The sequence below is a fragment of the Ammospiza nelsoni genome, chromosome 2, assembly GCF_027579445.1.
Source record: "Ammospiza nelsoni isolate bAmmNel1 chromosome 2, bAmmNel1.pri, whole genome shotgun sequence".
NCBI classification, from domain to species: Eukaryota; Metazoa; Chordata; class Aves; order Passeriformes; family Passerellidae; genus Ammospiza; species Ammospiza nelsoni.
Genome location: NC_080634.1, coordinates 9,699,702 through 9,725,536, shown reverse-complemented (window position 1 = coordinate 9,725,536; position 25,835 = coordinate 9,699,702). Strand labels below are relative to the sequence as shown.

The following is a 25,835-nucleotide window of genomic DNA, read 5'->3' as shown; positions in this document are numbered from 1 at the left end:
GCTTTGGACACAAGCTGAGACTAGATATTTCTTAAAAGGAGGATTATTAGTCCTGTATGTGAGTTGGCATATTGGAATGAGGGAGAATTGAGAGCAGTCTGTTATAATTGGAGAGCATAGCTGTAAATAATTATGAACAGCATGTCTTGTGCAACTCATTCCTTCTCACGGCGTTTGCTGCATCTAAGTGTGATGTGAACATCAACTGCATCATGAAATTGTGGATAACAGATCATGCTTCAGAGTTCATCCTAATGTTTACAGCTTGGAGTACAGCATGTCCTCACAGAGACTCTTCAAATGTGACTGTCAAACTTCACTGCATATCTTCCCAACCATCATTTCTCATTGGCTGCTGGCTGGTTGGTGCTTTAAGCTCAGCTGTTCTGTCCTGCTTATGATATTCAACCCCACCTGAGTGATTTCCAGAGGAAACTCGTGCCCTGCAATTGGCTCTTTGTGTCAGGGTGTGTAACTCACAATGTGTTTGCTTTCTTGTTTTGCAGTTCAGTCCTTCACCTTCACCCCTGCAGGTACTGTCCATTAGTCTGTCTGTTACCTCACCAACACACCATTTCAAGCATTAGCTGTCAAAGTGTTTATGAACATGTGAGATGGGAGGAATTAAAACCAAGCACAAGGAGAAATACTCTGGCTGCCTATCTGTGATAAAAATGTAGCCTTCATTCTCCTCTGGATTCTGGGGAAAAGTAAAATCTACCACCATCAGTGTCTCTGTCACTATAAATCTGCATACTTAACTCACCTAACTGTCTGAAATGCAGTTTTGAAAGTAATTTTCAGGACCAGATGCTTGAACAAACTTAACATAAACAAGCATTATCCATATATAACTGAATTTTGATTTTAAAGCTCAAACAGTTTAGCAGATCCAAGAGGAGAAAAGAAACTTTCTTCTACTTCAGCTCTCAATTATGTACATTTGCCTTACTGGGAGGTGTTTAGCCCTTCAAGCAATCTAGTCACTAACTGATGCATTCATTGACTTTACAGGGTTTTTGGAATTGAAATATTTGGGTTTTTTTCTTACTACTCAGCTCAGAGCTGGTATCCTATTTTTTCTTATCTTTAAACAGATAGCATGCAATAGACTATTATAAGCATGATTAAAATATGTGAAGGATAAATGAAGAGTGGCTGAAGCAGCAGGTTGCAAACACTTTATTCAACATATGAATAGTCAAGAAAAATAGAGTATACAATTAAAAATAATAATTACTACAAACAATTTGTTTCTGCTCTCATACCTAATCTCAAGATGTAGAAACTCAAAAATAATTGTACCTCAGCGTTACAGTGTTAAAGGATGATAAATCTTGGTGTTTTCCAGCAGAAGCCTGTCAATTTTTTGGGTGTAATTTGGCCCCTCAGTTGCTTTTACCAGAGCAGTCTCCTCATGCTCAGTAGCTGCTTTCTCTCTCTTGCTTGTCTTCAGCCACAGCTTGTGTTCAGCTTAGCAGGACAGAGCAGATGACCAAGGTGGTGCTGTGTGCCCCAGGAGCCCAGGACATTCTGAGGGAGAAACATCCTTGTGGAAAAGCTCGGGGGGCTCAGGATTGCTCCCCTGGCTTCCAGGCAGGTTTGGTCAGGTTACTGTAAGCTATGGCACAACACATCCCACTCTAAAGACATTGCTGCCTTTTCTTTGACACACAACATAGGGCTTTTTCCAAAACTAAATACATCTTTGCATTTGGTTCCTATGACTGTGCCTCTGCCAGTTGTCTTGAACTGTGGTGCACTTTTAGTGTTCTGTTTGTGGCATGCATTGGCATGACACAGGGCTGTGCTGGAGCCACGGGGTCTGAGCATGATTTCATGCTGCTGATCCACATCTGCTGGGCAACTGGGATATATCAGAGGTACTGCCAAAAATGTTCTTTTTTAAAAGCAGTTTTGACATCTTGTGGAACTTTTTAGAACTATTCTGTTTCCTGGCTTGTACTAACTTCTGGAGGAATTGAGGACCTAAGTCCTCCAGTAATTGAGTCCAAATTTTTTTTTAAATTTAAAGAAGTACTTTCCTTATGGAAGAACATGGTGCATGTTTCCTATCTTTAGACTCCGAGTTCCATAAAAAACTTTCATAATTCTCTACTATTTGAATTTGCCCTTGATAATATTGTTTAGAAAGACATGCTTATGCTTGTGGAGGTTTGACATTCACAACTGTATGTTGTTCCCTTCAAAGGTTTATGGTTTATAAATAGTTTGGGTTTAGATACAATTATTTAGACAGTGGTGTGTAGCTTTCAGAATCTCCTCAGAGACAGCTGTCAGTGAATTTTTACTAAAGATGAATTTATACTAATATACTTAGATTTACAAGGTACACATTTTTTGTTCTGACATCTGCTTTAAATTCTTCCTTCAGAGAGTTTCAGAACATACAGATTTAACTGTGTGGTAGGGAATTGAATCTATTAGGTAGAGAATTGAATCTATTAGTGTAACAATTATGTACTTACTTCATTTCACACTCAGGAAAAAATCCCCTGTTATTTCTGATGTGAATATTTTTTTGTTTTATTTTTCTTCATTTGTATTTGCCTGTGTGTAGAACATAGAACACTGACAATAGTTGTTTAAAAGTCCAAATCCATGCAGTTTTTAAATTACTTGCTAAAAATGGTTTTTTGGGTCATTTGCAGATTATGGGTCATTCACTAGGACCACTTGTTATTTGTATTCTGTTATTAGGCTCCTGAGATGTACAATTCCTACTTTGAGACTATACCACTGGAACATGTGTGGGAGAAGAGCAAACAGCAAATGTCAGGCAGTTTGTAAAGATTTGTGTCAGGACAGAATAACTGATCGAGTTCAATACTTTCAGCTTTCTGTCTTTGTGAATATTTCCATGAGGTCTGATCAATGGCTCAGATGGTCACAAATAAAGTGACATTGAGAATCACAGCTAAATCTTTTTAGTTATTTTCAGCTGAACTGACTCCAGTAGTTACTGAGCCACAATTCTGTACATCACTGTTCTTCCGCTTCCCTTCGCACCATGACTCACCAGGCCTTGATTCTCAGTAATATTAGTGCTACAAAATATAAAATTTAGCTAAGATTTTTGTTAGATTAGTGTTGGTAAGTAGTAATGTCACCATCTGTACAAGGACTGTGCATCTTTGTGACCATGACATGCTCTCAGCAAAACCAAATCTTCCACAAGGATACTAAACACAGCTGTAATCCCTTTTCAAACATTTCTCCTGTAATATAAAGGATGGATTGGTCTCACTTTTGTGAGTTTCTGTGAAAGCTAAAGTACTGTTACACTGTTGGAGTGGGGTATCTTTTGGGTTTGTTTGTTTGAGTGTTTTGTTTGGTTGGTTTTATAATGCTTATCTTTCCTGTGCCCTCAAACTTGTTGTGCCAGTACCCACTCACCACAGTATTCAGGTGTTTTCAAGTGTCTAGGCCATCAGTCGTGCAAAAAAAAAAGTAAATATGTATTTTAACTTATGAATAGGTAAGCTTATTTAGTGACTAGTGCTTCTTGGGATTAAAGATATTTTGAAACCCAGTAAATAGAAAATGAATTAAAAATAGAGAATCATGGAATGTTACACATATTATGTGCAACTCCTGAAACTGTTAAATGAGGATAAACTATGTGACAGAATCATCCAAAGGTAGACAGAAGATTTGATGGAATTTTTATGTGCTGATTATCTGTTCTGAGTTAATGCTTATTAAAAGAGGATTAATCTACATTCATATTTGAGGAACAGCTTATCAGTAAAAGGAATGAGACTTGGCTGGCAACATTAAAGTTTTCATTTGCAGTAGGAAAATGTGGCCTACTAGAGATAGGCATACAGAAAGCTTTCTAAAGCTTTCTAAAGCTTCCTTGCCTCAGAATGTTGACTTACTATACATTCATATTTTTCCAGTTCTAGCAGGCATGAAGATTAAATTTAACCTTGTCAGATAATATTAGTAAATGGTTTTGGTACCTCCTTATATATTTAATAAATAGCATGTGAAAAGCTCCTTAACATATGCTGGTTTTCATACAAATATATACAATATAATTTCCTGAAATATTTATGCATTTCAAATGCACTTTGGATTATATTTCTGCATTTTTGCAGTCCTTGAAGTATAGGCTGGTGGGGATTCCTTCAAAATCTCTCAATGCAGAGGTTATTTTTTCATCTTCTTTTGAAAACCAATCGCATCCCTGCAGGTCTTCAGCCTTTCTAAGAACATGTATCAGATGCAAAGATTGCTGAAAGAGCTTTTTTGCTTCCTTGGTGATAAAAAGCAAGGAAGATAGGTGGGTCAGTGATAGGGACATCCTTCCCTCCCTCCTCTTACATTGCCCCTTGAAATTGCTCTGCTGCTTTTTGAAGTGGAGACAGGATGAATAAAGCCAGCTGTCTGTGTGTTTTATTTTTACAGTGACATCTACAAGCCTGCATTGCATTAAGTATGCTCCTATTCAGGCGTTTAGACTTGTTTTGTAATTGCAGAAATCAAACTGCAGGAAAAAATGCTGACAAAATGTATGGCAGGAATGATAAACATAGTGCTTTTTTTGGCAGCCTGACCATATCTTCTGTTGTTAGCTGTCTTGCCTTTCACAACATTGATGCTAAAAAAAGACACCTTCACTATCCAGCCTCAGGTAGCCCTCTTATGGATGGCATCAGGAATATGAGGAGTTTTTGCAGCATCCCAGTGACATGGCCACACTTCAAGAAGAATTTTGGCAAGCTTAATTGATATTTCAAAGCATTTTACACCAAGCACATTAAATAAATAGAATGCTTTATGGTTTATTTTCTCATTGAGATTATGACCATGAATACATTGGTGTACAGGGTGAAGGGTAAACAAAAAAACCTGTTTTCCTTCCTAGCACCATACACATCACATCAACAAGACTGACTCTTCCCTAGGAAAAACAATGTCACTGCAAGCTGAACCTTTCTTCTATAGATGATGCATATATTGGGAGGGTGTAAGATAACATAGGATATAAAAACAAACCAAACAAAACAGGAAACAGTTCCTACCACACAGAAGAAAAAGGAGCAAATTCTGTGGTCCTTGTTTTTTCTCAGCAATCTCTTGTGCCACAGCCAACCTGCAGCAATTATGGCTCTAGCAAAGAGGTTTCTATGTCACATCTTCTTGATGAAGTTCTCATGGCATGCCTGGGAGTTTTTCCATAACTGCCTATGCAGAAAATAAAATATGTCAGGCAAACATTGCTGCTAGTAATGGCAGCATGCAATAGCATTCAATCTCCTGCTGGTTCCTCAGTTTTAGCTTTGCTTTATAAAGGTACACACGGATATAAATATTGTATAGACCACAAATATTATTGGGGTTTTTTTTCTTCATACGACATGCACATTTAAAAGCTCACACACCTGTACATGCTATATGAGTGGCAACAAAATTACCTGAATATCATTTCTGGTAGATGACAGTCTAAACAAGAGCATTAATCCAAGCAGTTTTCAGAAAATACTGCAATTCCCTTAGATCTGTAAACTTTATTTATAAGGGTTGTTATCAAAACAACAATCAAAGCCTTTGTTTCTCGTTTTCCTTATTTCTTGTCACTTTGGCAAATGCAGAAAGTTGGAGAAATCAGGTATTAAATTTGGAGAAGAGGAGGAGAAAGGAAACAGCAGTTAATATACTATTGACCAAGATACTTGGAAAAAAAGCCAGGCAGTCTCCACATCTTTGCATAATCACATATGATATGCACAGCACTTCAGATTATTCACTTTTAAGCAGTGAGTGGAAGTCATTTGACAGCCTGTTAGATACCACGTGAATGAAAGTAGCAGTGCCTCTAAAATTAATTACCCACAATGTTTTACCATGTCTTGTTTTTCAAAGCAGACCTTTATTTAGTACTTTCCATACTTGCATTTTGATTTTCTTTCCATTAATTGGTTTGATTACACCCTTTCAAAATTCAGCTATTAACCATTTTGATGTGACATCTGACTGCAGTGATTTTCTGATATTGGTATTAGTCTGCTGTGCAGTCAAGGGTAATTAATCACCCCACTATTCTTCCAGCAGAGCTTCCAGAGGGGCCAGTTTTGTCCCCTTTGCTGCATGTACACTGTGAAATTACCCTAGGAGTTAATAAAGTAACGAGGATTCTATAAGGTATCAGAAGAGTTTTCCCAGTGGCTTTATGTCATTACTTATTTTTTTTAATGAGCACAGAATTTCTATTGGCTGTAGTAATTTTGTCTGATTAGAATAGTGTGTAATCGAAAGCCTAATCCTGAGTTAGTGTAGTTTGGACTAATACTTGGAAAATCTTGCAAATACTCTGTAAGCTATAATTTACTGATGGGACCACCTGTCTTACAAAGGCAAATAGTATTTCTAAATGAAGGTCTGTTTTAAATTAAGCTGGTCACAACTCTTCCATTCTTCACTGAAATTCAAACCCTGATCCAGCCAGAGGCCTTTAAGGCTGCAGGTGTCCAGGACATTGGCATAATTTAATAGTCTGCCTTATCTATGCCTGACAATAAATAATGGGATATTGCCACTGAGAACCAGAGTAGTCTGTTGGCCTGGATTCAAAATATTTTTTCAGTGTTTCAGAAAAGATCATCAAATGTTGTCAATTAGCATCTCACCAGTAATGTGGGTTTACATATATTGCCCTGAAATGTAATCCTGTTAATAGATAGATAAGGGAGAGGCTGGTTTTTGTCAAACACCCATGAAAGGAGAGATAAAAACAATTGTCTCCCTCTGATTATGTCCTTGGCATCCCCCATGGATGGAAGGCTGGAAACACTTTTTCTTCCCAGTGGCACTGGCTTGTGTGCATTTATGTGTGGGTGCTGGTTCTTAAACTGTACTTCCAATGGAAAAGGTGCAGCTGGATGCTTTTTTCCATCCCTTCAGCTGTAATAGAGCTGCCACCTCTTTGTGTTTGTCCTGGGAAATGACATATTTGTGTGGTGACATTATATTACTGCATTACGACATGATGTTATTAACTCACTGCTGCCATGTCATTATGTACTGAGGCAGAGGCATGCCAAGAAAACAATTTGATCACATGGCTCAGGCTTGCAATGCAAAGTCTGCATATGAAGGGGCCTGGGGTGGATTCAGGCCTTTTGCCCAGGTGGCTGCTTTGCCTTGCAAGGTGCAGAGCAATCAGTAATGTGCTGTCAATCAGCAATGTGCAGTGAAATCCTAAATGAACTGTGGCCCCAGTGTGCTTGAGCCTCTTCTTGTCACTTCTGGACTTTATTATGGGATGATGCCGAGACCTCCGACCTCGGACACTGAGCAGTTTGAATTGTTACTTTTAATTATTACTAATTGATTTTCCCTCTCTTATATGTGTGTGCGTATGTTTGTTTGTTTTGTTTTTTCCAACCAAAACACAGTCACCTTCCAAAGAGGAGATGGAGGACTAATGAGCAATGGAAGGTATGTTTCTTTGTATTAAGCTGTTTCCACTGTGTTTATTTTTAAAGTAAGGGATCTGAAAAATGCTATAGGTGATGCACTTGGGTCATAGCACATCATTGGGAAGACTGATAGCTCTAGGAGGAGTTAAATAGCCTACCACAAGGTTTAATGACCTATCTGCTGTGCACTTTGGAAGAAACAAGCCCAGATGTTTCATATCTCCCAGATGTCCCGGAAGAAATGAGTAGTAAATATCAAAAAGAATGTGTTCATTTGTTACTGGGATGTTTATTGCATTAATTAGACATTAGCAAATGAAGTTGCTGTTGTTTAAGACTCCTTATTGGCTCCCCCTAAATTGCTGTGAGTGAACAATTACACTTAATCGATCACAAAATAAATGATTCATGGATGATGAATAGGCTGTAGATTGATAGGACTGGATTCCACAACTTTGGCTAGTCAATTGAAATTGATAAAAGCTGATAACGGGCCCATATATCCTCATCTATTTTCCCTTTGCCAATATGGAGATTGTAATTAGGCCCTGGTAATAACTTCCAATCTCCTGTTTAATCAATATTTTAGCAAAAAGAGATTAGGCCTAATGAGAGCGAGTGGATGTGGTGAGAATGCGGCTGGGCCGTCTTATTGCCGTTGCCATAGGAACGGATGTTTCTCTTAGGGATTGTTCCAGGCAGGGGTCTGGAATGCTCAGGGATGGGAGATGCTGCTCCAACTTCACCAGTGCTTTAATAACCCAGGGAAGCTTTTTGTTTTCATGTGGCAGGAAAGGGTGTGTGCAGCAAATGATTTGTTTCTCCTGCTGAACAGGAACACAAACAATCCACCTGCCTTGCTAAATTTGGGTTTATCCTGGGGTGAGAGAGGCACGATGCCTCGTGGCCCAAATGTGCCTCCTCTTTCCCCATGCTCCCTGTTTAACACTGCTCTCAGAGTGGGAATTACAGGGATGTGAAAACCGTGCAGCAGCAGCACACAGAGATAGCTGTGGACTTGCCATTAATCCTCCTCAAACCTGTGTGCCTCTAAACCATCCCAGAGTGCTCAAAGAAAGAGTTACCAGCCTGTAGATGACAGGCGTGCATTTGGGATGCGAGGGAAGGAAGAAATAGTAGCCCAAAGTCCTGGAAATGGCTGATATGGAGCAATCAGTTTGAGTGATGGCTCCCTTGAGGTGGTAATTTATCATTCAGCCCTGGCATAGCATCCCATGATGGTGCTGCCTAACTCCTGTTTCACACAGACAACGGAGTTCATTTGGATTCTGGCAGAGTCACGACGGATGCCTAGTCCCTCTTCTACTGACAAAGTTGATTTGTATATAACCTTAATTAACTGCTCAAGGTCTTTAAATCATCAAAGGCTATACAGTTGTAATTTGAAATAAATTAAAGTCTCCTAAAGTGTTAGTTACCTATGGTGTTAGAAGAACAGTAATATGCCCTTTTCCATCACTACTTATCTCACAGGTACTGTAATTTTATATGTATATATTTGTGTGTATATCTCTTTTTTCTTATTCTGCTTCAGTCGACCAGGTCTGTTGAATGCCAGTGACCCCAGTTATCCTTGGCTTGCAGACTCTTGGCCTGCCACAAGTCTGCCAGTAAATAACAGCACTAGTGGACCCAATGATCTTGGGAATTTTGGTCGTGGAGGTAAGTTTCCTTTTATTATTCCATATTATCAAATAGACTTCCATTCGTTAACATCTATGATGAATGCTGTATAATATTTTTATCATTATAGTTCTTATATCATTATAGTTCTGTGTGTTTCTTCCTTTCTAGATTTGATTGAAAATTGACTTTAAAATGTTCCTTTCGCTGTATCTCTTTTTACTTTTTAAAAATGTAGGTCTGGTTTGTAATTTGTCCCACAGTGGTGAGACAGGGTCTGCTTATGGTGTCAAGGGAAATCTGTTTGTGTCTCAACCTCCTTCCCTTTTTTGTGGAGATGAGCAGTGTGCCATGCAGGGCAGTATAGCCAGGGATGGAGGATGTCCATAAGAGCAGAGGAGAACACTAGAGATGCAGGAAAGATGTTCCTTCAGCAGAAGGACACCAGGACTTTGTTGCTGTCACCTTACCTGTCCTCTTCCTGCTGAGGGCCTGCTCTCAGTCTCAACCATAATCTGTGAAGAAAATCTCAAAGATTTTAAGCAACTTTCTTTTTCATTTGAGGAAAGGATACATAAAGGGGAACTATTTAGATCTTTTAGGGTTTTGTTTCCATTTTGACTTGAGAGAGCACCTTTGAGGAGTGAGCTAAAGATGTATTGTTACAATGAGGAAGGAATCTTTAGAGGGCTTATTTCATTTCAAACATTTATCTCAAATGGGAATTTTAAGATGTAGGATTGGGATTTTTAAAAGTCATAGTAATATTCACATCTCTCTGTTACTTCCTTGGTTTCTGTGATAACACAGCTAATTCTGCATGCTGGTCAGAATCTGCTTCTGAAGACCATTCATCATACTGGTTATACATTCCTGTGAAAAGCCTCTTGCCTGTGGTTTGACTACTGTGACTTAAAATTACAACAAAACACACTAGATTTATATTCTGTATAAAAATGTTGTAAAGTTCTTGTCAAAAATATTTAAGAGCAAGCAAAACTTTTGATAATATTTACAAGGCAACTGAATTTCTGCCAGCTTCTTTGTTGTGAATATCTTGAAAATAAAACCCTTCAGTACTTTTCCATCTTTTCTTAAGCCCACATAATACAGAAAAATTACTATTTTCTTTTAGTATTTGGCTCTATACAACTGAAATTGGAAGCATTAGTTTTTAATTTTTGGCCTCAATATGCATGAGGCATAGGTCCAAGTTCATGCAACAGATACAACAGTTACATTTTAAAATTCAGCAGCTTAATTCCACCCATGATCTTTACAGTTGAGCTGCAACTTTTATTCTGTGTGGTTTGGGATCACTTATCCCTATCTGTTTCAGAAGCTGAGATTAGATGTTTCTGCATTAAAGATGGATTGGAAGATTTTAACATGTAGAGATGGAATATTAACTATGGAGATGGAGCTTGGGCCTCTTTTACTGGTTGAAAGGTCTCTAAGAACATAAAAGTTCTTTAAGAATTTTAAAAAAGAGTTGGGTGATATCACTCACCCTGGAAACTCAGAAGCTGAGGCAGGCAGTCCTAAAATTTCCTTCAAGAGTGAGATCCACTGTCCTAGATGGGTATTTGAGAGCAAGGCTGTGAGTGGGAAGCACAGCTGAGAGGCTTGGAGTCATGCAAGGCCCAAAATAGTGTTGCATCTCCAAGGCAGCAAGGAAGAGCTTCCCTGCACAAGTATTTCAGCACTGTTTCATTTATCTCAAGAGTTACAAACAAAAGTTGGATTTTGGAGAATTTTGGCAAAAGTTTCCAGTGGGAAGAGCATCTTCATCTTTGGTCTGAAATGTACAGTGTGGTGTTTTTGCTATGACAGCTTGCTGGAGAAATCACACTTGACTTTTACTTGGTGACTATGGCACTTTGTAAAATCTCTGCTTAAGAGCTCTTTGAGTGCTTAAATGTATACATCTCACTGAGGTCAAAAAAGTAATCCGTGCTTGTACTGAAAATTCCCAGAATGTCTGGAGAACCTCAGCTTATCAGTAAGGATGACTGAAAGTCCTTGGCTGGTGGGCAGCTCTGCAACTTCCCTTTCAAGTGTGTACACAGGAATAGTTCTCATTTTTAAATGACTATATAGAGATGATACCTCTTCAGTTGCCAGAAATATGCACTAAAAGACAGATGTATGTCTGAGCACTTCAGTGATGAGCATTTTGCTAGTTTTTATTTCCTTGAGTCTTCAAATCCAACACAGACAGGTTGAGCTGGATTTACTTCACTTTATACATCAACAACAGAATTTATTTACTAAACTTCAAGGCATTATACTTGGATGGAACTGATTGTAAAAAGGAGAAATATTCATATTGTGGATGAAATGCAAGAAAAATAGGACTGCATTTGTCTCTCATATCTCATGCTGTATTTGCACATAGGTGCATTTTTTGTTTGTGTACTGCCCCTGGAAAGCACATTGCATATATGCAGGTAGTAATAACATGATTTTTAAATATGGGCTATAGCTTGCATTAATTGTAATTTTTTTGTAATTGCAATTTATCTACATAGAAGTTAATACAATTAAGATCTTTTAAATACTTGATTGTGCCCATTTCCCTGCTGTATGCAGAACCAGATCATGCTGACAGACCCAAATTTAATCTCTCTTTCTGCAGTGTTTCTGCTGAGCATTTGCTATTGCCATATTTATTGTTAATATTATGTTGCTGCCCTGAGACTGAAGATGTTATTAGGGCAATGTTAAAATGTTCACTGTAGCACACCTGAATGCAAAAGAAAGTAGTTTTGTGATCTAAATGAAAAAAATGCTAAACCCCAAAAGAACTAAATTAAATAAAATACCAAATCAGTGTGAGGAGATCATGGTGTCACATCTCACTGCTGGATAAGTCTTTGAGACAGTGAGAGAACAAATGTATTCCCTGAGGTTGCACAAAACCCACATCTGAGTTTGGAACTGAGCCTAAAGCCTTGAATAAGTGCAAGAATCATCTTTTCTTTCTGGGGCTTAAGGTACATAAAAATGGCTGTTATCCCTAGAATAGGATCTGAACATCCTCACTATAGGAGTATGCATTATCTCAAGAATGATCTAACAGTTGGAACCTGTATCTGCCATCTGGCTGTAGAAAGAAAATGGCATATAAATGAAGGATTTTTTAAAGTACATTCTGGAATTGATTCAACTTTTCAGAGTCTAAATAAATTGTAAAAATAGTACCATTTGAGATATTGACTTCTGAGAGAGCAGGAAGGAGGGTTGTCTGCTAAGCTGTGGTTCTCCTTGGGACATCCTGTTAGTCATCATTAGATTCTTCACACTTCCCTAGTCTCAGTTTCTAGAGCTAGTATTCCACCAGCAAAGGTCACTTCAGTGTTTAGTAAGGAGAGAGACTGCCAGTCTAACTGATTAAAGATACAAATAGCAGTGTGGGATAGGATTCAAAATATTGGGAAAACTCATCAGACATTTAGTTAAATATGCTGTAATGGTTTTTGGGTAAATGTACTGGAGATTTTATACAAGTTGTTCTCCATTATAAACATTGTTTTGCGATTTTGAGAGACTGATCACCTAAATCCCTTCAAATATCAAATTTTCTTCCATGTATCAGAAATAACTTTTTTTGGTCGGTTTTTCTTTTGTTGAAAAGAAGAAATGTACTGGCTAATGTCAAAAAGAAAATTAGATAAGCTGATGGAGAAAGTTTTAAGGAAATCAAGGTGATGCCCTTAAAAAATTACTTTGAGAGTTTTTCTACATAGTTGCTGGGCAAGTTCCCTCTGTGATTTGTAAATTCTCTCCTTTCATCATTTCCCTGAAGCTCAGACAGTTTCATTGGTTCTGACATAGAGTGAACAATTGAAAACATTCTTCAGTAGAGAAATATTCCAAACTTCACTTTCACAGTTGAAGGTATGAGGAAGAAAAAAAAAAAAAAGATGGTTTTAGGCAGCGAGACGTGAAGGACAAGTGGTAGGGCTGTCACAGCTGCTGATAGCTTGGCCATGGTTGTACATCATCTTCCCTTCGTTGGCTCATGGGCCTGTCTCGGCTGAAATGCAAACGTGCAAAATGACACGTTTATTTCTCAGCTTAAACCTTGGTACTTTCAGGCTTCCCGTGCCTCAGTGATTTGTTTCATTCCACAGATGTGCTGCCACCAGTGCCAGGGCAAGGAGATAAAACTGCTACCATGCTTTCTGATGGAGCCATTTACAGCAGCATCGACTTCACCACCAAAACCAGTTACAACAGCTCCAGCCAAATAACCCAGGCTACGCCATATGCCACCACCCAGATCCTGCATTCCAACAGCATCCACGAGCTGGCCGTCGATTTACCAGACCCACAGTGGAAAAGCTCAATTCAGCAAAAAAATGACCTCATGGGATTTGGTTACTCTCTCCCAGACCAAGGCAAAGGCAACAATGGTAATTACAGCTCTTATTTTCCAGAGCCCTTGGCTTTGTATCGCGTATCATCTGTGCATGAATTAGAAAATTCTTTTTAGCTCTGTGAGACACTGTTCATGTTGACGTGAACTAATGCCTGCACACCTTGCATGTGTGCTGAACCTCACCTGATCACAAAATACATTGCACTGTGCTTTTAATGCTCTTTGTCCTGTGCTAGTCACCAAGCCATCTGTCTTCCATTAGACTAGGGTAGGTGTACCTTTAAAAACGACCAAGTTAAACCCTGCCTCCCCCACCCCATCTGCCCCGACTCGCTAACTGCATGTGTCGCATGTGCTTGTGCTGTCGACTAATCCCACGATGCCACTGTGACCTCTGCCGTTTAACCCTTAGCCTTGCTTTACATCCCTGACTACCGGGTGGCTGAGGGACTGGCTAATAGATTGCCACACAACCAGTCACAGGATTTCAGCACCACCAGCTCCCACAACAGCTCCGAAAGGAGTGGCAGCCTCTCAGGTTGGTTCTGTCGCCGTGCGCAGGGGAGCGAGGGACGGAGGGGTGTTGGCCAGCGGCTCGCCAGGGAGGCAGAACACCTCCCAGGCATCAGTGGAGGATAGCCATGAGAGTTCCTGCCCATCAGCAAACAGTGCCACACAGGACTCTGCTGGAACAAAAAAGCCTTTTGCAGGACCTACTTGGAGATAACTGGAGAGTCCTTCCATGTGTGCGCTTGTTGGTGCAGCTGCCAGCCTCGCCTTGTCACATCATTTCCCTGACACAATCTGTGGAGCAAATATATTTCTGCATCCATCCTCAGTTTATAGGTCTCCCCACACTGAACTTAATGAGGGGATTCTTATTTTTGTTGTGTTGTAGCAGATACCCCATTCCCACCAGCTGTTCCTCAATGAATCAGGTTGGAAATACTTGTAGGGCCCTGAAAGGTGACTGGGGTTTCAACAAATGGTGCCAAGTTTGCATACAAACAGGATGTAAATTTTATGTTTGTGCTGCATGTTCTATTGGAAACATGATGCATTTTCATCAGATGAAAATGATCATAGTACATGTGGTTGTGTGTTATATCTGAGCACACCTTGTTTCTTGATTTCTTTAATTTTGCTTACTTGTTGCTTATGTTATGTATAGTTGTCTTTTTTTCTTTCTGTCAAGACAAAAACTGAAAAGGCAACAGTTAAGATGAAAATCTGTGATTTCACCCAGCTGAAATATGAGAGCATTGAAAGGACTTTTTGATATTTTTCAGAATATATCCACAGTTTTTTGAATTTCCACTTTAAGCTGGAACAGTCCTCCCAGTAACAGACCAAACATAGAAATAGCTTCTTTATGTCAATTTAAATGACTATTCAAACTGAATCTTGAGATAAGAAGCCTATTATCATTGGCCCATGACTCAAATAGCCAAATAGTGTTTGCAAGTCTTGTGTTCTCAAGGGGTGGCATTAGCTGATTTCACTGAGACCAAAAAATAGGCTTTTGGCATTGTCAGAGAGGTATCTGGAAGCTGAAATACGTCAAGAAAGCTTCTTGTTCCTTGCATGTGAGATATATTGACAAGTAGCTTAGGAAATCAGCTTGCTCCCCAGGCTGCATGAAAATGCAGAAATTGATGTACTGAGGCACATATATGTCAGGTATCAGAGGGCAGTATCACACTTTAGATATGTTGACAGCTAAGGCTGCCTGAGAATTTTCTCAGAAAATAGGAAGTGTCACTGGAAAGTGCCCTTTTTGATCAAAGCCTGGACTTTGATCAAATATTTCAAATGCAACATATTCTGTGTAGTGTTTCTCAGCCAGAAGTGAATTTTCTGATGACACTAGGGAAGTTTGGGATATAGTCAGTCATATGGCCAGAGCACTCTTGTTGTGATCAAGGCAGCTCAAAACTGGATGCCCCAGTGCTCAGATGAGTACCAGATTATTGGACTGCAGAGTCAGTGTTTTGCTCTCCCTTGCCCACTAATTATGCCTTTGATACAGGATAATTATGTCTGTAAGACTGAAGAAACTGGGGAAGACTTTCAAATAGTTTGATAATTAGAGCATCACTGGAATCAGAGACCAGCTTTGATTATGTAGTCCCCATCAGGGGGAGCAGGGATTTGTTCTCTCACTTCCTTGGTTAGCACTTTAGGTACTACTTATTCTGACTAAGTTTCTGCCTCTCTTACATGAATATCATGAGAATCCCTGTCCCACTGTGGAATGGAAAGCAGCTAAAACCTCAACTGCTTTATGAGGCAGGGAAATTTTGTAGCTATAGTTTGCACACATTATATCTGTACTAGGATCAGCAGCCCAGCTGGCAAAATCTTTCTCCAGTACCGATTCACCTAGAGATTTAAACAATATAATTGAATTTCAGTGTGAGGAGACATTGAAGCATCAGGCTTTGTTGCTATGGGGAAACAAAGATTTGGTGCATCAGTTTTCAAACACAAATCAGGCTTTATGTGTTCAGTGTCTGTCCCACCAGTCTGACAGTGGAATAACTCTGTCCATGGGGAGAGAAAAGAAATCTCCTGCCCAACTGCACAGTGTAGACTGCTTTCCTCAACCATTAACGACCTTGGAGTTCTCTTCTTTCATTTCTTCATCTAAACAAGTCCCTTGTCTCTCTGCTTCATTCCTTCTAATATCTCCATTATCTCTAATTTCTTTCTTTGAAATTCCCAAAATCCAAGTGACTCCACATGTCAACCTACATTTTACCAGTCTCCTAAGATCATCAAGATGCTACACTTCTAAAATCTTCCTCTCCACCTCAACTAATCTCTAAGCTGAAGTTGTTCTTTGCATTTCCCTTGTCTGTGTGTTCCTAGTTTAAATCCTCCTGCAATATAAAAATATGTGCATGTGCTTTTCTCCTAAAGCAGCCCCTCCTGCCCTAGTTCTTGTTGGTTCCTACTCCTGCTGACTTTTAAAAATTTTCTCCATGTCCCACAAACTAAAATTAACCTACTTTCCTTGCACTGTTCAGTGACCCTATTTCTAACTCCACTTTTTTAGCCTTACCTGTGCTTTGAAAGCTTCACTTTCCCTCCAGAAGGTTCATGTATTTGTTCCTTTATCTCCACTGTCACTGGGGTTTCTTTTCACTGGTTAAAATGTTCTTTCCCTTTTCAAGAAAGCTGTCCTTTCTGCCAGGCTATAAACGAAAGGAAGAGCCTGTTTTCCATCCTAATAGAAGAAATATCAGCTCAGTTCACACATAGTGAATCACAGGATCTTGGCTGGACTTACTGTAAATACTCCAAAACAAGGAAGAAAGAGCTTTGGTCTGGAATTGAGTAGTGGAAAGTCCAATGTGCTCTCTTCCAATGTGCTGCCAGCCAGGTCGATTAGAAATATTGCTGGGCTTGTTGCCTGTCTCTAGCAGGCACAACAGGAGGTGAAAAGAGAAGTCTTGGCTACTTCTGAGTTACAGAATCACCTTTTTCTTCCCTCTCTATTTGTCCCTGTTTTCATCCAGCTGACATTTGGAGATAACAGAAGAAAGCCTGTGAGCCACCATCTAAAGGACAAACAGTCCCATGATAGGGCCTTGTCTCTATTGCTAGAATTGCACTTCCTTCTGTGTTTCTCTGTGCCTAAAGTTAAAGCCATGGCACAGAAGGCATTGCCTGCCAGTGCACATTGTGCCACCCTCCCTGACCAGTCAGTTGTGGCTTTCTTGATTCATTGGTTCATTTTTACATGAGGGTTTTTTTGGCTGATCCTTATAAATCATCAAGAGACATCAGTGGGTAAGATGGATTAGACTGTGCTTTCTGCAACAGGCCGGGGATGAGTGAGAGCAGCTGGGTACCCCACTGAAAAGGCATCTGACAAACCATTCCTCCATCCAACAAAGAGTTTGAAAGCCACAACAAAGCTCCAAAAAATAGATGAGTCCCCAAGCAGTCAAGGGATTCGAAATGTTGAGCCATTCTTCCTCTTAATGAATTCCTGACAAGAAAAAGAAGTCAGGGAAAAATAAAAGAAGCAAACCAAGTGGGATGAGAGCTTTCTCTGTAAGATCACTCTCCCACAAATGGAAGTGTCTCAGCTGGAGAAGTGGACCCAAGGACAATAAGAGCAGAGGGTTTAACCAAAATGCATTGCTCACTGCATTTCTGCCTTATCCATTAGAGCTATATATCAGAAAAAGAACCTCTTCTCCATAGTGGCACAAGGCATTTGAATCCTGTGAAACAGTCAGTCCTAAAATATCACATATGACTTCCCACTCTTTAAAAAAAAACCCAGAAATTATGAAATTTCCAACAACAAAACCCTGTTCCTTTTGTTTTGACAATTTACTATTGTCTTGAAAGTTCTTGACTCCAATGACCGTTTTTTTGGATGGTGTCCTTAACCTCTGTGTTTTCCACAGAAATTGATTTTGCAAACTGTGTTATAATCACAGTGGATTTCTGACATTTGCTATGTTTTATTATAATTTTATCTAAGAGTGAATTTAAGAAGTTATAAAGTGCACATGAATAAAACAGGAAATATATTTCTTATAAAGGAAAACCTGTCTTTCCTTGTTTCTGCAGTACTCAGGTACAAATGTACAGAGGTTTAAAAAGAAGTGTTTTTCAGTAAATATTCAGAATATTCCTCATTCCATTCTTTTATTACTTATAACCTTGTGACAGCATTAGCACGTTGATGCTGATTCTGCTGAGATATAAATACATCATCTTTTTTGGGACATGTGCTCTGGAATCAGAATTCTGTCAAAGAAATGTAAATAGCTGGCCTTTTTTTTCCACATTATAGCTCTAACATTTTATTTTTCTTTTTTGGATTTGCAGGTGGCAAAGGAGGGAAAAAGAAGAAAAACAAAAATACTGCCAAGCCCCAGAAAAATAATGGTTCAACCTGGGCCAGTGTTCCCCTGCCACCCCCTCCTGTGCAGCCACTTCCAGGCACAGAGCTGGAGCACTATGGGGTGGATCAGCAAGAAGCAGGGTAAATTTTTTTTTCTTTTTCTTTTGAAGAAAAATCTGTGATTTGCAGAAATTAGTCCTTTTCTTTTTTCTTTTTTTTTTTTTTAATTTTGATAAGTGACAATATTATTCTGTTTTGTTAAAAAAAAAAAAAAAAAAAAGAGAACAACTTATCCTGTAGACTGATTCAAGGCTGTGGAGGAGGAATGTTTGAATAGCTTCTCTGGATAGTGACTGAAGATGGAAACAAAAGTGACCTTGCTTCATCACCATGTAGGGCTTCAGTGCTTTCTCATGCTGAGAAGTGTCTCACTTCACAGGTAGCTTAATTGAATTCTGGGATTGCATGCAGCTGATGGGACTCAGAGTGAGTAAGGATGACATAATCTGGCTCTGTGTATTTTTTCACTGCTTTGATGTTTAAAAATATTAGAGCCAACAGAACAACAAAAAAAACCCCACCAAATTGGATTAATTTTTGAAGATCAACCAATGGATAATAATCTTCTCATCGGTTTTTAGAAGAAATTTCACAGTTGAGGAAGGCATGCTAATTATAGGCTTTTTTTGTTATTATTCAAACAACTTTCACGTTTCTGGAACCTTCAACATAATTTTGCATAGCTCAAAATTGTTCTCAAGGACACAAAATCAGACAAGAAGTGCTAAAGAGAGGAAAGAGACATTTCCGATACAGACAACAGTTACTAATTGCTTTTTATAAAGTGTAATTATGTGATATACCAGGTTATCAAACTCTGGAGGTAAATCAGAGTATATAAAAACATAGTTTACTGTGGGTGGCTCTGTTGGAGTCTTTGAGAATAATTGTTCTGTCTGGGACAAATTTCTGTCTGTTTCAGTACATGGATTAATCAATATTTCCCAAGAATGAAACATTTTTAAGAATACATTGTAATAGCTTCGCTGAATAAAAATATTTCAACTGTTATCTCAATTGTAAGAGGGAATTGATCATTACTACTTTCATAATTAAAGTTAGAAAAATTCCATATTGTTTCAGTTTATACCAACTCCTTTGACTATTATAATGAGCCATAAATGACTGTGTTAGTCAGTGAAGTTCTTCTGAAAATTAAGGCCCATTCAGGCTGTACAGTTAAAATTTCAAAGTAATGGAAAATTAATAACCTTACTGATTGTGAGTGTTGTTTAAATCTCAAAACAAAAAGTTAATTTAATCGTTGTCTTCTGTATTCTAAGAGGCTAAAATAAATTTTAAATTGTTTCACCGTATAATAATTTTGTCTTTATCAGTTTATATCCTTAAAACACATGTGCAACCATTTCACTAAAACAATTCTGCAGTAGAAGGCAAACCACTTGGATTTTCTTCAGAACAATGAAATAGCATTAAAGGTAAATGAAAATACCTTATCGAGAAATCCCTTGTGGCACAGAGCTTGACTCCTCAGTTGCATAAAGCATCTGTAATTTAGCTGGAAGGAATGATGTTGGTCACCAAGACAACATTGGTTATTTAAGGAGAAGGTAATCACCAGCCTCCAGGTTCACAACCATCCAGACTTAGTGTTTTCCTCTGATTATGCTTTGAATTACTCTTCTCTGCTTTTTTAATGTCTCATTAGCAATGGTGGTAGCAAGACCTTGTAACATGCATTTCACCAAACACAGAAAAAATATGAAGGTTGGACTTAGAGTCTCAGTCTGGAGCTACAGTAATTTGCAACCACCTTTGATGAAGATGGAATCTGCAATGCCTGTACTTTCTGAGGATGCTTCCAATACTAATAATCCTTCTGTATTTAGGGATTGGTCTTGTTTTTGATACTTGTTTATTTGATACTTACTGTCTGTCTCTAGGAAAATTTAAGGAAGTAGTACCTTTTACTTGAAAAAGTCCTTTCTAATGAGTTCCAGGGAGGGAAACTTCATTTGTTGCAACAATGTGTGTAATGAAACACAGTTTTTACAGAATGGGCTCTGTATCTATCACTTTTATTTTCTATTTTAAAGGAACAAATCTATTAATGTAATGGATCGGAGATTTTAATATTAAAAGATTACTATAGAATAGAAGTGCTGACAGTACAATAAAACTTATTAGAAAAATAGAAGCTCATGTTTGTTAACCAGAACTTATTAGGGTCTTAATCATAATGAAATTACAATCAGAGGTTGCTAATGAAGTTAAGGGACTTAGATTTCAATAAGTGTACTTGAAAAAGTGGCTTTTTCACCACATTAGATTTACTCAAAAAACTAAAAAGAACATGGATGTTACCAATAATCACTATGGGGATAGCATATTTTTGTTGGTTTCGGAGGGTTGTTGTTTTTGGGGATTTTTGTTTTGTTTTTCTCTAAAATGAAGGTTAAGGCTTGTGGCTTTGCATATATCTTATGTTAAGAAGACAAAGGTTCTTGTACCTGAAATCTTGACTCTCAATGTCCTGAACTTCAGGCTTAGGCTGCTTTCCATTTCAAACAAAACTGGGGTAAAGGTACAGTACTTTTGCAGAATCTTTTCACTGAGAAACCTCTTTACTAAGAAACCTTTTTGCTACCAAGTTGAACATTTGGGGATTTGAAGTGAGTAGGGTCAGAAGGCGAGGACATCCAAAGCTCGTTTATTCATCATTGCAGAGTCACCAGGGAGTGACTTTTTCCCCTGTCCCTTTTAAAGAAAAAGGCATTATAGCAAAGCATGAGGTTGAGAGAGCAAAAGGAAGCAAGAGATCTGTTTCACTGCACAGTTTGCACAGCTTGATTTAGGATGGTCCCTTCAGCCTTGGTTGCAAATGTCCTGAGTAAATATTGTTTGGAAGGACAAATTACAGCTGGTCATATCTTAATTGTTTGCTTAGGATGAATATGTATCATGTAACATTTTGTTAAATCTCTGTGTTATGAAAATGGTAATGATCAATCACCCAACCTTTTCTAGAGGCCAGATGTTAAGAAGCAGCCTTTATTTTCACTTTTGTACTCATATGTGTTAGTATATCTTTTTATGGTTATATCTACACATATAGAGATTTAAATTTATGCAAGTGTGAATTACCAGATATATCTTCCATGGACTTTTGGATTACTAAGTCAGCTGTCCTGAATCTGTGTGTTTAAATGCAGACTGAAGACTTCTGAATAAGGAAAAAGTAGTTTAGTTAATTTAAGAAATCTTTGGGTTTTGCTGAAAGTAAATGTTCTGTTCATAATACAGGTTTTGCAGCTTCTCCATCTCAGTGTTCCCAGCCTTTTCATAACCTGGCTTCACACTTGAGAAAATTGACAGTAATTCATTTTTCTTTGGGAAATTGGTAAATTCTTCCTTCCAAATCAGAAGCTTTAGAGGAGTGTTTTTAAGCTGGTTTGAGAAATTAACTCTATCGTGCAATGCACTGCCTGCCTGCATTGCAGAAAAAAGGACCTTGTCAGCAGTCCTTGAAGGTGGAAAGAAGATAAAGTGGCTTAGATGATGCTTGGGAAATGGCCTTTAAAGTGTGTGATGGTTTGACAGTGAAGGAGCTGTGAGCTTGTGGCTGTCTGGTTGTGTTTTGAGGGGAAAAAAAAAAGCAACTGTCTATCCTGAGTTATTTTGGAATGCACCAGAAGTTAAGAAGAAATGTGTGCTGATGCTCAAGGGACTGATGCCTGACTGGATGTTTTGAAGATGGGAAAAGTAGACAGTTGAGATTTGAGTGGTGTGATTGTCAGCAAAGCTGGATACAACTGAAGTTGTGTTCAGATTAGGGAATTACTCTGGGGAGGTAATGCACAGTGAATGGCCACAGTCACTAAGGCCTATCCACCTGGAATGATGCCGGAGTCTCGAAGGGACAGTATCCCAGGATGATACTGTCATACAACACTGAATTGAAAGATCCTCTGATGAGTGCAGAGACTGAAAAGAATTGACTTGCTGGCAAAACTTGTGTAAGAAGTGGTAATAAAATAAAAAGGTTTTGTTTCTAGCCTTAATCAGATATAGCACCAGGCCTTACACTTTGGTATAAGGCAACAAAAACCACAAACTCCTACCAGGACACCCTTTATGTCTGAAGAAAGAAGAATTTGTTATTATTCAAGAATACTCCTAGTGGTTAATCTTTCCATTTGCTTTGGGCAGGTGTGTTGAAAGTGTTCAGAAATGTAGCACTGTCTAGGTAAGTCCCAGTACAGATTGGTTAGGAGGTGGGGGTGCTGGCAGAGCTGTCAACATGTGTGCTAATGTACTTTATCAGCTGGTGCTGTGACACAGCATACGCTTGGGGTCAGTGCTGCTGTGACATGGATGTATTGCATGTCATAGGAGATAGCCATGTGCAGGGTGGGAAGACCAGAATTTATGAGCAAAGTGTAGCTTTTTATTTAAGCTCCAAACCAGAAAAAAATGGTAAATTTATAAAGAGATAAAGGGGAGGATGGAAGTAAATGGATAATGCTCTTGGGCTCGTGGTGTGACTCTTGCTGTGCAGGGCCAGGAGTTGGACTTGGTGATCTTTGTGGGTCAATTTCAACTCAGCTTTTTCTGGAATTCTCTGAAATAAGTGGTACTACATAAAGCTTGCTCTGCCTTTTAAGAATGCTGCTATTTTCCTGTCCAGGTCAATATTCATTCTGCTGCGTTAACGATCCTGGAAGCGAGTTAGTTCATTTTTGTTGTTGATTGTGGTGTAACATTATCTAATCACCATTAATGAATGTGATAATGGGTCAGTAATTTTTCTGTTGCATATCTTGTTCAAGTTGCTTAGGTGTTGTGAGAAAAATTAAACTGACTCAGTAAGGACAATCTAGGCAATTAAGACCCTATTTTTATTAAATTTTAGGACTCACACTGTGTGCAAGGTTTCCAACTGAATCAGTATTCCTGTATACCCTCTACACCCTCTACTGTGCAGCAGAGATGAGTTCTGATATACACTAAGTTTATTTGGTTTTTATTGTAGATATGACAGTGATGATTGGTGTCCACCTTTGCCAGTTCAGACCTACCTGCATCAGGGCATGGAAGATGAACTTGAGGAAGATGATGATCGTGTCCCCACACCTCCTGTCCGGGGAGTAGCTTCATCTCCTGCCATCTCCTTTGGGCAGCAGTCGACTGCAACTCTCACGCCTTCCCCACGAGAGGAGATGCAGCCAATGCTTCAAGCTCACCTTGATGAGTTAACAAGGGCTTACCAGTTTGATATAGCAAAGCAGACATGGTAAATGTTTGAAGGGGTCACCTTTGATCAAGGAAATTAAATATTAATATTAATAATAATAACGACAATACTTTTGACAAAAGTATTCCTTTTGTCAAAAGTATTGACAAAAATAATGACTGTGTTCAACAGCATTTCAATCGTGTTTCCAAAGAAGTAAAATGGAAGAAGAAATAGAAAAACTCTACCCACAGCTGGAAGGCCTTACACATCTATATATGCTTTTAAAATCATAGTACTTGGTAATATGCTAAATTTTGTCTGAAAACATATAAAAACAATATTCCTCCAAAATTTTGCATGTGTTCAGCTAAGTAGTTAATACCCACCTCCTGACAGCTTTTATGCGGTTGTGAATGCTCTCTTTTCAGGCTAGCAGAAGACAGGAATTTTTTAGGATTTTCAAAAATAATATGATTCTAAATTGCTGGTTAAAAATCATGATAGTTTCTTGAAATAGCAATGTGGCAACTTTTACACGGTGTCACATGAGAATGAATTATTTGCTTCTCTGTACTTTGAGTTACCATGAGAATTTCTGATCCGTAGGAAAAACCCAGAAACAGCAGAAAGCAAGTCGTTAGTATTTATAGGATGGATCTAGCGTTTCAGAGTGCTTTATGCCTCTTTAAAGGAAGAGCAAGCAAATACCACAGTAACATTTCCCCTGCAAAACAAACAGAAGCAATCTCTTCAGGGACTGAGAAAGAACTTGTCAACTGCACCAGGCTGGGGACGTGGTGAAGGTCAGTTGGTTCCTGGATGTTCCCTGAGCAGCAGTTGTCCTTTTACAGCTCCTCTACCCAGACAAAGCCCGCGACTCTCGGCGGAGCGGAGCAGAGCTGGTTACCGAATGGCACGCTGCCAGCAGAGGAGCAGCCTTTCTTTCTTCCCTGCTAAATAAAGCCACAAAGTTATTCAGCTTGAGCTCCCATAAATACATCAGGCAGGTAGGCAGGCGATGCCAAACCAAAGCCAGCTGTTTTCCCTGGGCACCATGGAAGCCTTGGGGCTTGTCTGCAATCTGCACTCCATCAACAGGGTACCCCTGTCCCGCTGCAGCGCCGCACCGCCCAGCTCCGACCCCAGCCTGCCTGTGGGACCGACCCAAATCCCAGGCAGCAGCCAGACCTGGCCTCTTGAAGGCACTGCCTTCTGAGCCAGCACACAGATGCACACCCTGCCAGCACAGGCAGTGGCTGCTGCATTGTGCAGCTGGTACCCTTCCTGCGCCCTCCAAACCCCCAAACCAGCGCAGGAGCAGATAACGGAGCAGCACACCGCGCCAAAGCCTCGTGCAGCTGGCAGGAAAGGTCCTGCTCCCTTTTGGGGGAATGAAAATTGATTGGGAAGTTTCATAATGTGCTTAGGATTATACAGATTTTAATGTCACTTTTGTGTAAAGTCGCAGTAATTGAACCTGAAACTCTGGGAAAAAAAAAAACAAACAAAACAAGGACATAACCTTTTTTTTTTTTTTTTTACACCTTCTGGATATTGGGCTAAATGCTTTATCTACAAGTGATTTTCATTACATGGAATTTTTTAATATATTTTTGTTCTTTGTCTGGATATCTATCTTGCTAGTCAAAGTTAGTAGAAAGTCTTCCATTGTTTTGACTGGGAAGGAATATTTTTTATATTTTTTCAGTCTTCTTTTCCACAAAGTTAACCTGTCCATTGCAGAGACAGGGGGAAACTAAGCAGCAAAATGAGACCTGTCAGGGTACTGTGGGAGTAGCAACTGAGAAATACAGACATCAGCCAACTAGGAATTTAAGAAAGAGCCCATTAGAGATTACTGGAAAAGTACATAATCATTATGGCCTTGATCCAGCAAATCACTTAAGTATATGCTTAACTGTGAGTACATGAGAAATTGACTTCAATTGTTCTATCACAAGCTGAACATTAAACATATACTTAAGCATTTTGCTTGATTAGGAGCTAATCACACTGTTTATTGAGGGTTAGTTAGATGGTAGTGCCCTTTAGTGCCCCAGTGTTTTGAACACAGTGTAGAACACTAAAAACCTGGTGTCCAGGCAGAAAAGTGTTCAATAACTGTTAATCAGAAGGAGGTTGTATGTCAGAAAGGAAGCACTTGTTCTGGAAATTAGATTCAGAATAAGCAATAAGTTAAAACCTACACTGAAGTGGAGAAAGTTACCAGTGGTA

General features: G+C 39.0%; 1 protein-coding gene across 1 annotated transcript in view; it reads left to right on the top strand.

Annotated features, from left to right (window-relative positions):
- ROBO2 (roundabout guidance receptor 2) overlaps positions 1 to 25,835 on the top strand; it is a 433,355-nt gene that overhangs the window by 377,012 nt on the left and 30,508 nt on the right. The window contains exons 19-24 of the mRNA XM_059493583.1: positions 7,425 to 7,467; positions 9,004 to 9,131; positions 13,229 to 13,510; positions 13,889 to 14,014; positions 18,328 to 18,484; positions 23,397 to 23,657. Coding sequence (XP_059349566.1) covers positions 7,425 to 7,467; positions 9,004 to 9,131; positions 13,229 to 13,510; positions 13,889 to 14,014; positions 18,328 to 18,484; positions 23,397 to 23,657 — 997 coding nt within the window. The remainder of the gene's footprint in view (positions 1 to 7,424; positions 7,468 to 9,003; positions 9,132 to 13,228; positions 13,511 to 13,888; positions 14,015 to 18,327; positions 18,485 to 23,396; positions 23,658 to 25,835) is intronic.